The sequence below is a fragment of the Lycorma delicatula genome, chromosome 12 (assembly GCF_047948215.1).
Source record: "Lycorma delicatula isolate Av1 chromosome 12, ASM4794821v1, whole genome shotgun sequence".
Classification (NCBI taxonomy): domain Eukaryota; kingdom Metazoa; phylum Arthropoda; class Insecta; order Hemiptera; family Fulgoridae; genus Lycorma; species Lycorma delicatula.
Window position 1 is genome coordinate 77,963,036 of NC_134466.1, and position 14,139 is coordinate 77,977,174.

Here is a 14,139-nt window from a genome sequence, read left to right on the forward strand (position 1 = left end):
GTTCTAGCGCTTGAAAAATCTTTTCGACCTCGTCAACGACTTAACACTGTTGTAACATCTAGCTGTACACTTCCCCCTTTGATTGCAATCGACTGAATCAAAAGTTTCCAAAAAGCCCAATATCCAAAAAAAAAAATTTGATTTTGGACTTTAACTGTAGTAATAAGTCCTCAAAGAGAACTTTTCAACGACATATTGTAAGCGGTACTTGTTTTCATTGATTACAGAGTAATAGACAAATAAATTTTTTTTTAAATTTAAATATATTGATTTATTAGTAATTATTAACCTCTGATTGTAAAACAAAATTTTACGATAAATACTAATTCAATAATAACAATAAAAAAATGAAAAAATATCAGAAGTTATAAATGAAATAAAATTTTATGTACTTTTAAAAATCTGTATATGTAATTTAATAGGCGTACAAGGAAGTCATGTGATGACCACATCAGATTCTTTTTAGCTATATCTTGCTCCATAAAAGGAGTTAATGGAGTTTTTTTGCATCTATATTTTCTACATCGACAGGCCTTCAAACTTCTATAAATTTGTTTTACCCGTACCACTCCAGTAGCGTGTGGTAAAAAGAAATAATTATTAAAAATTTATTTTAAATGATCTCTTAAATTACCCGTCGCATTTAAAATGTAAAATATATTTTTTATAGCCCTTATTCTTTAGTATGTCTTAAAGACAAAAAATTACCCAAAAATATTCACCTCCCTCCTAGAAAATTACAAATCTGTTTATTTAAACGTATGACTGTATCCTTGCATTTTTTAAACGCTTATATTTTTTAAAATTTATTATTAACATTATTTTCGTAAAAATTAATTTTACCCGAATGCTTCCCTTTGAAGCCCACAAAATGAAAAAAAAACATTTTCTCAATTTTACATTGTTAATTCTCAAAACGTATTTTATTAAACAATATAGACATTAAAACAACTTAATATGCCTCCCGTAATTGGGAAGCTCGCAATTTCTTGGTTTTTTTTTAAAATTTATCTTGATAAATTAAAAAATTAATGTAACCGGGAATAATATGCAAATTCATTTCCGGGTTTAGGCAGATTTCATAGGAAAGCTACCTATTGTAATGGGTACCATGATTTGACTTCAGGAACATTTTTACTTATCTTCGCATTTCATATCTCCCAGACTCCAAAACCCACCGTCAGTCTAAAAGTATATATATATATATATGTATTTTACTTTCTTGTGGAAATTATAACTGCCGTAAGTTTGTGCCAATCACTTTCAAAATGTTCCTTAAAAATAACTCGTTCCAAAATCTCGGGCTAGTTCGTTAACGGCCAAAATCGGACCACGGGGTGAAAACGGAGGGGCTTTTTCGAAAAAAACAATTTATCGCTATAACTTTCTTATTACGGAAAATATCGAATTCATTTAAAGTTCCAACTATTCTTTGAATAAGAACTTAAAACTTATGAAAGTACATTTTTTGGATATCACGAACCGTTGGCCCAGCGGGTGGAATAAATAGAGTTTTGAAGATAAAAAAAATCATACCTCCCTTAACAGGTACAGTATCGGATCTGTTTAAAATGTCGTTAGTCTTTAATCAAACTAAAACTTTTGTTTGAAACAGTTTTTGATATGTCCAACCCTTACGGCAAGGGATGACCAAAATTTTGTCGTAATTGTATGAAGATAGGTTTTTCGTATGCTGAACAAGTGAAATTTTCTTCACATGCAACCGTTGTCGTATTGGTAAATTTGCAGTTTTTCTTAACTTTAATGTGGAATCTTTTTTATCCCCTATTTAGCACCGGTGAAATCTACCTCCGCCTTCCGGCGTGCCGAAAGGGATTTTTTTTGTTTTTTAAGCCGCAAAAATCGAAAATGTCTTGTTTTGAATTAGTAGCCTAATATTTTGTTTCATTTTTTTTCAGTTTCAAGACTCATCTTCATCGGCAAGTAATACAGAAAGCGGTACTTTAATAACAGTTAATAATATTACTAAAGAGTACGATAGTAGTTCGGTAGATCAAACTTGTAGTATCGATTCTGGAACAGACTACAATAATCAAAGTTTTCGAAATAGCTTTACTAATAGAGCGTCATCTTCGGCTGAAATTGATGATAAAAATTCCATCCTCTTCCAAACAGGTAACTGAATTTAATTTATTTTTGGTATTTTGAATTAGATGGAGGGAGCTTTCAACCGCTTTATAATAGAAAAATTAGTTCTTGAGCTACGCTGCAACAAGAAAATAATGATAATCGATCAAAACATGGGGAATGGATGTTTTCTTCATTTCTCGACGTTCATAACGCAGGAACCCCAAAAAAAGTGGAGGGGGTTATGTTCGTACGTACGTATGTTGGCGTGTTTGAAGCTTAATTTCTGATGATGGATAAACCGATTTTGATAAGATTTTTTTACAGAGACTCGTGTATACGGGGCGATTAGTTGATAAAATTTTGGGGTCAATGTCTACAAAGGATGGAATATTGTTGATTGTCAATTTTCTCTACGTTTTGCCAACATAACCCATTTTCATTTTAAGCTCAGTACATGAGCATGCTTCTTATTTTATCTTTTTTTTATGTAGATTTCATTAGAAAGCTATCTATTGTAATGGGTTCGTGATTCGACTTCCGGAAAATTTCGACATATCTTCGCGTTTCACATCCCCCAAACACCAAAACCACCGTCAGTTCAAAAGTTTATATATAAATGTTTCTATATATATTTCACTTTCTTGTGGACACGATGACTGCCGTAATTTTGCGCCAATCACTTTCAAATTGTTCCTTAAAAATAACTCGTCCCAAAATCTGGACCGAGTTCATTAACGACCAAAATCGGACCGTGGGAATGCTTTCTGGAAAAAAAAAATCGCTATAACTTTCTTATTAAGGAAAATATCGAATTCGTTTAAAGTTTCTACTATCTTTAGATAAGGGCCTAAAAGTTTTCTAAGTAAAGGTTTTTGATATCACCAACCGTTGGCCCAGGGGGTGGAAAAAATGGGGTTTCGAAGACAAAAAAATTCATACCTATCTTAATAGGTACAGTATCGAATCGATTTAAAGTGGTCGTTAGTCTTTTTAACATTACCTAAAACTTTTGTCTGAAACAATTTTTGATACGATCGAGCCTTACGTCAAGGGATGACCAAAATATTGCTGGAATTGAAAGAAGATGGAGCTTCTCGTATGCTAAACGTGCAACCTTTGTTATGGACTAAATTTTAAGTTTTTCTTAACTTTAAGGTGGAAATCTTTTTTATTCCCTACTTAGCACCGGTGAAATCTACCTCCGCCTTCCCGCTGCCAAAATGTTATTTTTTTAATTTTGTCCCAAATTTCCGTCTTCCCAAAAAATTGAAAAAACTATCTTTTTTCTGTTGCATATTTTTTAACCGAATTTTTTAAAAAGTCTCCCTAGTCATAACGGTAATGTAAGCTACTCCAAAAAAATAATAATACTTTGGGGGTGGGAGCGGCCAATCGGAATTTAAAAGTAACGATTTTTTTATACTTTTCAAAAACTTTTTTGCTTTATTTAAACTATTTAATATTAAAATCCTAAATAATACACTTTTTAGTAAGAATATTACAATAAAACTCCATCATAACACATCCCCACCGCAAAAAAGAAATCTTAGGTAATTTTTTACTGCTTGTTTTTAGTAAAAAGCTAGCTTTATTACGAAATCTACCTAAAATAGCTTAAAACATCTAACCAATGAAATCTCCATTTCGGGTTAATTTTTTTTTCAGAAAATGTAAATTTAAAAAAAATTGTGTTTCTTTTCCTTGCGGCAGTCTACCGTCTTTTAATTACTATTAATACATTGTTAAACTGTTCAAGGGATCCTGATATGAAAATAATTATAAATAATAGAGAAATTGGAACGTGCAATATTAATTAAAAATTCATGGCTAAATTTTAAATAAAATAGATGTTCTTAAAAACGAATACGGTATAAATTTGTTATCAGTAACACATTGAATTCTTTCTCAATTTGTCACACCATGTTGTTGTTCACATTTTTTCACTTTTTCATTCACATCTGCATCTACTTCCGGTTCTTTTGTTTGTAATATAAATACATGTGGCATTGGTTTTTTCTTTCATCCGTAAACAAACAACTGTTCATCATTAGAAACTATAACTTGCGAGTTTAGGTAAATGGGAATCTATTTCCCTCGTCACATTCTTTAAAAGAAATTAGTATCACCATCAGGATCGTCATATGTAAGAGTGTAAAGGGCCCTTACATTTTATTTAAAAGCACAAAACTACACACACAAAAACATTAAAACACAAATAAAAAAGCCGAACGCAACACTTACGGGATGTAAAAGGTATTAAAATTTGAGATAAGGTTCCCAAAAGACCAGTTGACAAGTTGTCAATACCATTATTTGCTTCTACCTGTCTCGTTTATTAGTTTGTTTAAGCACCCTCGGGGCGACCAGAACCGCCGTTGAGCAGTATATCAGTCGCGCCATGGTGCCGTGGCAGTTGACTCCTCCTTATTAATAGGCTACAGGCGTCCATTGCACTTACCCATAACCTCGCGCCCTCAGTTTACCCTTGAGAGTCCCCCATGCCATCATTGGACACACCCCGACTCACTGTTCTTGAGTGCAGAAGAGCCAGGATAGCCTAGGCAAGAGGGCTACCGCCCGTCACTATACGTACCACGCTTCGAGACTCCCTTATATATATATATATATATATAAAACTACCGCTTAGAGATTCTTTTATCACAGCATTAAATTTTCATTTTATAGACTGGCCTAATTTTTTTATAGACTTAATTTTCATTAAGTCCACTGGCCTGTAAAAATGCAACTATATTTTCTTCATTTCCATTATCCAGATCAGCAGTAATGTCATTTCTTAGACGGAACCTCTTTCTGAGGTCCTTATATATTGTACACTCTTCTATTAGATGCTTGATTGTCAGTGTTTTATTACAAACACCGCACATTGGTCTCTCTTCGCCGGTTAACAAATATGAATTTGTCAATCGCGTGTGACCGATTCTAAGTCTGGTCACCGCTACTTGTTCACGGCGAGTCAACTTAAAGTCGCTTTTCCATTTATATGGAGAAGTTTTTACTGAGTTTAATTTTGTATTTAAACTCCTCCATTCAGTATTCCACTTGTTTTTTACTACGTTAGTTAGACAGTTTTTAACATCTGCCACTCTTACAGGAAATGCATACAAATCATCGCAGACTGTTGCCTTTCTGGCAGCTTCGTCTGCGCTCTCATTACCTGTAATACCATCATGCCCTGGAGTCCATACAAATACACATCGCTGTCCTCGTTGATTTAGAACGTATAAAATGGACAGGATGTTTGCAATTAGGACATCCTTAATGTTCTTGTTCCGAATTGCGACAACTGCACTTAAAGAATCGGAACATATTAGCACTCTCTCTTCGCAATAGTGTTTAGTGTAGCGAAGAGCTTGCTGAATTGCAGTAAGTTCTGCCGTGTAGACACTGGCTACATCTGGCAGTTTCCAAAAGTGGGCTTCTCCATTTACATATATGGAGCATCCAACACCATGTTCGGTTTTAGAACCGTCAGTATAAATTCTAATATGTTCTTCGTAACTACTGACGGTTGCCAAAAATTCCTGTTGGATGATCACTGCTGGTTTCTATTTTATTTCTCCTTGAGAGAGATCCAACATTGTATTTACCGCTGGCAAGAGCCATGGCGGTATTTCTCTAGTAGAAATTGCTAATGTATCTGGAATGGCAATTTCGTATTTACTTCTTAATTCGTGGTACCTAATTCCGGCTGGTCTGGAATAGGTAGCACGACGTTCGTATAATGCAGCCATAGGATGGTTGTTGAAACGTTTATTATTTATATGGGCAGGAAAAGCCCAAATATTTGCTGCGTATCTTAGTAAAAGGATCTGTCTTCTATAATGTAGTGGCATTATTCCTGCTTCAGACATCAGACTAGCCGCCGGACTTGTGCGGAAAACGCCTGTTGCATATCTTATTCCGCTATTATGAATTACGTCTAACTTTCTTAAATGCGACTTCCTAGCGGATGAATATACAATACATCCGTAGTCGAGTTTCGATTGAACCAATGCCTTATACAATCTCAATAATGTCTCTTTGTCTGAGCCCCAATTTAAGTTCGATAAACATTTTATAATGTTTAGGGCTCTTTTGCATCTGTCACTCAAGTCCTGTATATGTAATCCCCACGTAAGGGATTTGTCCAATACTAGTCCTAAAAATCTGACATTGTCTTAATATTGTATTGGATCATTGCCAATTCTCAAAGTAGGACTTTGGTGAGGAATTCTCTTCCTGCAGAAGTGTACACAGCACGTTTTTTTCTGGTGAAAATTGGAATCCATTATTCCTCGCAACTTCGTTTCAGGCGTCGATCGTCCGTTGTAGTTTATATTTCACCATAGCAGTCTTGTCTTTTGCTGATTTCTACTGGAATGGCTAATATCAATTTATTAATGGCGATCATAAACAAGGTACCGCTCAACGGCGAACCCTGTGGTATGCCATTTTCCAAGATTTTTGTGGATGAATATTCGTTGTTGACACGTACTTGGAAAGTACGGTCATTCATATAGTTGCTCAATAAGATTGGCAGCTTGCCACGAATGCCCCATTCATGTATCTGGAGCATTATACCATGACGCCAGGTCATATCGAAGGCCTTCTGAAGATCAAAGAAGACTCCGACACAATGTTTCCTTGTAATAAAGCTGTTATATATAATGGTATTGTCGAAAACCTGCTTGATATGGTGATATCAGGTTTTCTTTTTCCAAAACCCAGACGAGTCGATTGTTAATCATTTTTTCTAGTATTTTTCCCATAGCACACGTCAAGGAAATAGGACGGCAGCTATTGGGATCTGTTAAATTTTTATTTTTCTTTGGTACTGGAACAATATGAGCTTTTTTCCACTGTTGCGGGTACGTTCCATCCCGCCATATTTGATTATAAAGTTATAATAATCTGCGTTTTGCAGTGGTATTCAGCGGCCTGATCATATTATAATGGATTTCATCCGGACCAGCAGCTGTGTTGCCTGCTATCTCCAACGCTTTCGCGAATTCTTCCATTTTAAATGGTACATTATATGAGTAATTATACTCAGTTCTGAAGTTTAGTAGACCTTCAAGTTCTTCCTTTTTCATTTGAAAATCTTCTTCGTAGTTGGCCGTTTTGCTGGCCTTCTCGAAGTGATTGGATAATATCTCTGCGATTTCGTTTGGAGTGTCCTTAATATCATCTTCATCTTGAAGGCTAGTTATGGGGGCAAAGTTTTTACGCCCACAAATCGCCTTCAGTTTTCTCCAAACATCTGATGCAGAAGTAGCTCTATCAATGGATGACACGTATTGTTGCCAGGATCGTTTCTTCGAATCTATCATAAGACGTTTTGCATACGCCCTGTATTTTTTAAAGGCAATAAGATTCTCTGTGGTTGGACGTTTCTTAAAGGCGTTATACGCTCTTTTCTTTCTTTTAATAGCTTCACTTATTTCTTCGTTCCACCATGGAACGGGTCGTTTCGTAAGTTTCCCAGATGTTTTGGGAATGAATCTCGATACCGACTCAAGTATCGCATTTGTTATAGCGTCGACATCGTCCCCGATAACTCCAGTTGTTTCAGGGAGTATCGTTCTAGCTGTGAAGCTCGTCCAATCTGCCTTTTCAAACAACCATCTTTTAGAGATGGGATATATTTTTCTTGTAACATCAGTTACAATTTGCACCGGGAAATGATCGCTTCCATGCAAATCGTCTAAAACATGGAAACTGTACCTCGGTGCTATCGATCCGCTTATCAGTGCAAGATCTATACAGGACGTCGATCCATCTCTGGGATTGAAAAAGGTTCCTGACCCATCGTTTAAAAGCATAAGTTCAGAATTCATCAGGAACCTTTCCAATTCTCTTCCGCGGGGATCTACTCGATCCGATTCCCAGAGAGAATTATGAGCATTAAAATCACCCACCAGTAAAATAGGTGGGGGAAGCTCAGAAATTAGTCGCGCTATGTCATCCTCCTTCCAATCAAAATTCGGCAAGTATATGCTGCAAACAGTGACCTGAAGCGGACGCTTCATTCTAATGGCGACCACTTGCAGGTTTGTATTTAGATCAACAGCTTCGGCGGTAGCTCTGGTCGATGTTAGTATGGCTACTCCACCTCTAACTCTTATATTTGGCGGTTGATCTCGCCGAAATATATCATATCCTTTTAATTTAAATTTTTCATTTCGGCTGAAATGCGTTTCTTGCAGACATATACAAATCGGGTCTACATCATGTAACAAGCGTTGGAGCTCATAGATGTTTGAAAAAAATCCATTGATGTTCCATTGTACTATCGACTCGCTGATTTTGAATTAAATTTGATCAAATTAAATTAAATCACATTATTGTCTTGGTTTTCCTATTAGCCAACCTTTTTTCCTTTTTTTCCATACTGCGAACAGCTTCGTGTTCGCAGATAACGTCGTCGCCCGTATAGCTTGCCGTCTCCGAGTCGGAGACAACAGAAGCCGCCGACGACGACGGACATGGATCGGCGCCGGTTTCAGACGCCGATTGAGAGGCGGCAACCTGGCCGCTCCCCGACACGGGGGTAGCACCGGTCACCGCCTGTGGAAGGGGGGACACTCGCCCCCCATGTATGATTTTTTGTGGCCTCTGGGGTTTAGAGGCCACCTCAGTTGCAGGAGGCTTGGGAGCCTCCGTAACAGATTCTGTAGCTGTTATTTTCTGCTTATCAATAAGTATCTCACTAAGACGGAACTGGATTTCAGGTTTAGCGTCCGTTTTCTTCTGATCAAGTGCAACTTTCGGAGTTTTATTTTCAAGAGGCTGTACTAATATCTTTGGCTTTACATGTTCTTTACCATTGAAAGGCTTCATTTTATTTTCGATAATTCTTTCAATCGTGTTAGCCAAAGTAGGAGCTTTCATCAACAGCAACCGGAGCAGGAGCAGGAACAGCAGCCGCAGCCTGAGCATAGGTTGTTGTTGCTCTAGGTCTGCGAGCGTTTACGATCTTCTTTGCTTCGAAGTAGCTGACCTTTTGCAGGGGTTTTACTTCCTGCACAGCCACTTCGTCTTTGTAGACAGGACAATTCCTGGATCTACATCAGTGCTGTCCCTTGCAATTGATGCACGTAGGGGGCTCTTTACACGGCTCTCCCTCATGCACCTCTTCGCCGCACACGCATATTTGCGTTCTCTCACATTTGATAGCGGTGTGGCCAAAGCGTTGGCACTTGAAGCATCGCATTGTCTGCGGGATAAATGCCCGCACATCCAATCGATGTATCCCCGCTCTTATCTTCTCCGGCAAGGTAGGCCGGTTAAATGTGAGAACATGAGAGGCTGAAGGTAGGACTTCGCCATTCCTCCTCATGTTCAATCGGCGACACTCTATTACTCCTTGTGATGACAACTCCTCAACAATTTCTTGCTCCGAGCAATTTAGAAGATCCCGACAGACGACCACACCCCTTGAGATGTTGAGCGTACCGTGGGGATCGACACGTACAGCCAGTTCTCCAATCTTTTTAAGCCCTAGGATCTTTTGAGACTGGGCATCATTTACAGTCTCAACATGAAGTCCCGTGAAATTCTTCCTTATTTCTTTAACAGGGCCTCCAACGTATTTGGTTATCTCCCGAGCGATGAGAAAAGGACTCACCCTCGAGAAATTTCCATCCTCCTTTGTAATGACCAAATATTTGGGTTTCGGTACATTACTACTCTTAAAAAAAGCTTTTTCTAGCCTCAATCTCAATCTTTCTTGATTCTGCTTCTTCAGTTTCGCCTCAGGCGAAACGGCTGGTTCCAAACGAGGGTGTTTACGTGAACCCTCCGCCACGTTAGTTTGTTCGGGAATCTATTTTATTTATATTTTATAACAGAATATCTCAGGAATTTTTTTTTTTGTATAAATAAATAAACATCAAATTTCTTAAACTCTTTTTCATTTTCAATTTGCATTACTTATATAGATTTTCTCAGAATTAAATTCTCTACAAAGTTTTTTGCACTATTTTATTACAGTGCCGATAGTTTAATAAAATTATTTATTGTACGTCGAATCTAAAAATAAAAAAATAAAAAAGTATTTTGTCAATTTTTCAATAATTTTCTTAAAAATTATTTAAATTATAATTCTGGGAATTATTTTATTAGATTTTTCAATTCAAAAATCATATTAATTAATTTTATAATTGGTGCATATACAGTCTTTTATATATACATATATTTATATATATATATATATATATATATATATATAAATGAATGTTTGTATGTTTGTTTGCCTCGTATGAATTCCTGTACCCTTCATCCGATTGCGATGAAACTTTGGGGAGTTGTACGCACGCCCGCGAAGGTTTCTGAATTAGTTTGGACCCGCTAGGTAGCTTGGGTTCGAGAATTTCGAAAAATTGTATTTATGGTCTGATTTGATGAACCCCAAGATGAACCCCATCCCAAAAAAGGGGTTGAAATTTTATTTTTCGTCAAAAGGTATAGTAATTAATCGATATTTTATCCGGAAAGTATTCTATCTGAAACGTCTTAAAATTGTTGAGGTGTTCCCGTACTTTTGACTCATTTGTATATATATATATATATATATATATATATATATATATATATATATATAAAAGGTTATGCGATCTGTTACAAAATATTTATTTATATTTATTTGACATTTTTATCCGTTATATTGGATGAAACGTTTCTTTTTAAATAGGAAGGTAGACATGTGATACATGATTTTAACGTAAACTTTTACTAGAAAAACGGTGGAGGAAAATGTTCGTCTTTAAATGTCTTCATTTTCGAATAAAACGGAAAAATCGCGGAAGTAATAAAACTAGGTAAAACGCCTCATAGTATCGTTTTACTTCCTTGTACGAAGTAAAGGAAGTATTGTGATTGCGAAAAATCTCGGTTTTCAGATTTCAACAAAAATATCCTTTTTGACCATCCCTAAATCCACTTTGATTAGTTTCGACGTGACGTCTGTAGGTACGTATATTTCTCGCGTAACCCAAAAACGATTAGCCGTAGAAAAAATTTTGAATATAAGACTGTTGTAACATCTAGTTTTCCGCTTCCCCTTTTGATTGCAATCGACTGGACCAAAAGTACCCAAAAAAGCCCAAAATCCAATTTTTTTGGATTTTGGACTTTTTCTTAACCGCAGTAATAAGCTCTCATCGAGAACTTTTCAACGATATATCATAAATGATACTTACTTTCATCGGTTCCAGAGTTATAGCCAAATAAAATTTTAATTAATTAAATATTTGGATTCTACAAGGGAAGGCACATCCGTTCGAATCAGACTTCATTTCCGACTTTTTTTTTACTTAAATATATTGATATATTATTAATTATTGACCTCTGATTGTAAAAATGTTTTTATGATAAATAATAATACAAAAAATATTTGAAAGAAATCAGAAGTTATTAGTGAAATAAAATTTTATGTGCTTTTAAAAATGTGTAAATGTAATTTAATAGGTATTACGTATGCGCATATGTAATATATTTGATGAAACATGTGATTATTGAAAATTATAATTTACAATCGTATTACTTTTATTCATGCGTTTGTTTTAGTCTACTCGATAATAAATATCACTATAAAATTTAATAACCTTCCCCTGTTTCGTTTTTGTTTTCATTTTGTTAAATAAATTACTCGTTAACTTTTTCATTTAAAGTCCAAAATCTACAATTTATTAAGCACCGGACAAGAGTTTCATCCGTAAATATCCCTACCTATAAAAAAAAAGATTAATTTCGAAAAAGAACTAATAATAGTCTTCCCGTGGAAAATTTATTTAATATATATTTTTTATACGAAGCGAAAACTTTTATCCCCGCTTAAATCTCGTAAATAAACGCTATACGTTGTAATTTGAAATCTAACTGTCACGAACCGATGACGAAGTAGAGAATGAGGTCGATTTTGTTACTGCATAACCAACATACAAATTATCAGTAGAGTGTCCAGCTTGTCAAACCGTTACAATCAAAACAGGAAGTGAAATAAACAGATAAAGCTATGTCACGCGTACGCGGGAGGATGTGCGTATACGTGTTTCTGTAAGCTATCTTTCGTTACCGCACTCCCTTCCACATTTCCTCTTCCGACGTAAATACAATGTAAAATCCATCTACGCTAAAACGTTTGACATTATAGTAAAAATATAAATTAAGTAGAAACGATATCAGAATATAATCTATTTATAAAAAAAACCTATTTATTTTGAAACGGTATAGCGGTCAAGTCCCTTAAAAAAAATAATCAGTTTTTATAGTTTTATACAATGCCGTAATAAAAAGAACTTTACATCTTTAATTTTCTGTATTATATAATTTACTTTACCGAACGATTTGGCTGAAATTTCGAAATGGACATAAAAATTAATTATAGAAAAGATACGAAATTAAAAAAATCTTTTGTTTCAAACACAGATAAAGTTTTAAAAAAATAATATATCGCTAAAATAAATTATAAAATACAAAATGGAAATCGTTTTTATCCGATTCTAAAGGTTCTGACGCTATTTCACAAACCGATATAAAAATATTTGTCTCGTGTGATTTTTATAACGGTCTTGGAATTTAAAATACGCGTAAAACCTTTCTTTTTTTTGAAGGAAAGTATAAACACCTGATATATTTCAAAAACGACAAAATGAAATTATATTTTTACATTCCTAGAATCATTGCGATATGCTTGAAGACGGAAAGTACTGTAATCAGATAAAAAATGGGGTACGGGTTTCTTTTTGTATTTCTCAACGTTTCACGAACCACGAACCCCCCAAAAAAAAAAAAACGGTGGGGTTAATGCTCGTACCGAAATACGTACGCGTGTTAGCGTGTTGGAAGTTTATACATTTGACTGAATAAACCGATTTCATCAAAATCGGTTTTGTCATTTTCATCAAAATGTAATTTTGTTCACAAACTCATTCCTTTTTCCCCAAAGATTTTAAAAAAAAATTTTATTTATTGCATATTTTTAACCGATTTTTTTAAAAATATGTTCCTAGGTAAAATAGTAGGGCAAGCGACCCAAAAAACGTTTTTGAATATATATATATATATATATATATATATATATACGACAAACAACAGGCTTATTGCAAAAAATACGCCTAAACCGATATGACAGATATCTTGTCATTATCTTATATTGTCATTATATCTTGTTTTTATCGTGATTTCTGTAAAGTTGATAATTTTATCAATTTTAATCACAAAATTTGGTTTAGTAATCAAGTGATTTACAATAGTAAAAAAAACAAGATGGCCGCCATATCGTTTAAGCCTGCTTTTTGCAATAACTCTGTTGTTTACTGTCGGACTTTTTGCAATAACTCTGTTGTTTACTGTCGGATTTTTACGACTAAGGTCAAAAAAATGATTCGTAAGTTTTATAATACAAAACAATTTAATAATTCCTAAGATATTTAAGATTGAAAAATTGAAACGTTGGCCATTTTGAAATTTGTCAACGAAGAGTATCGTTATTTTTTTTCCTATCAAAAAAATATTAGTGTTCTTGAAAAATAATTTTTTTCTTTAAAAACACAATGTGGCGGACGGGCACAAAAATATACGTTTTCGGACCTATTTTCATCGGTCATTTTTCTTCAGTACCTTAAGTAGAATCACTTCCTAGAGTTTGGCCTTACCTTTTAAGGACACCTTAAGCTTAACGAATTTGCGTAAGTAAAATTTTCTCCAAATCTAAAACTCCTTTCGATCAAGGCTAAAATAAGAAAAAGAAAAATTTTCAAATACATTTCTGCTTTTTAGGTCCGGGATATATCATTTTAACAAATTTTAGACGTTTCTTGATGGATAGCTCTATACGGATAGTTCCGGGACGTACTCTCCGAACTTCCAAGTACTGATTCAGAACACCAAAATGAGCAAAAAGGTTTCTTATCGACGTAAGTCCTATTTTGCTTTGTTTTCTTTCTGGAATTCCGTTTTGTGATTTTCAACAAAAAAATTATTTCTCAGGAGCAAGTAAACCTACTTTAATTAAATTTGGCCGATGTAAGACTAGAGGTCTTATCC

General features: G+C 34.8%; 1 protein-coding gene across 1 annotated transcript in view; it reads left to right on the top strand.

The window, feature by feature from the left end:
• LOC142332848 (uncharacterized) overlaps nt 1-14,139 on the top strand; it is a 168,084-nt gene that overhangs the window by 96,486 nt on the left and 57,459 nt on the right. The window contains exon 2 of the mRNA XM_075379496.1: nt 1,920-2,136. Within this exon, the coding sequence (XP_075235611.1) occupies nt 1,920-2,136 (217 nt within the window). The remainder of the gene's footprint in view (nt 1-1,919; nt 2,137-14,139) is intronic.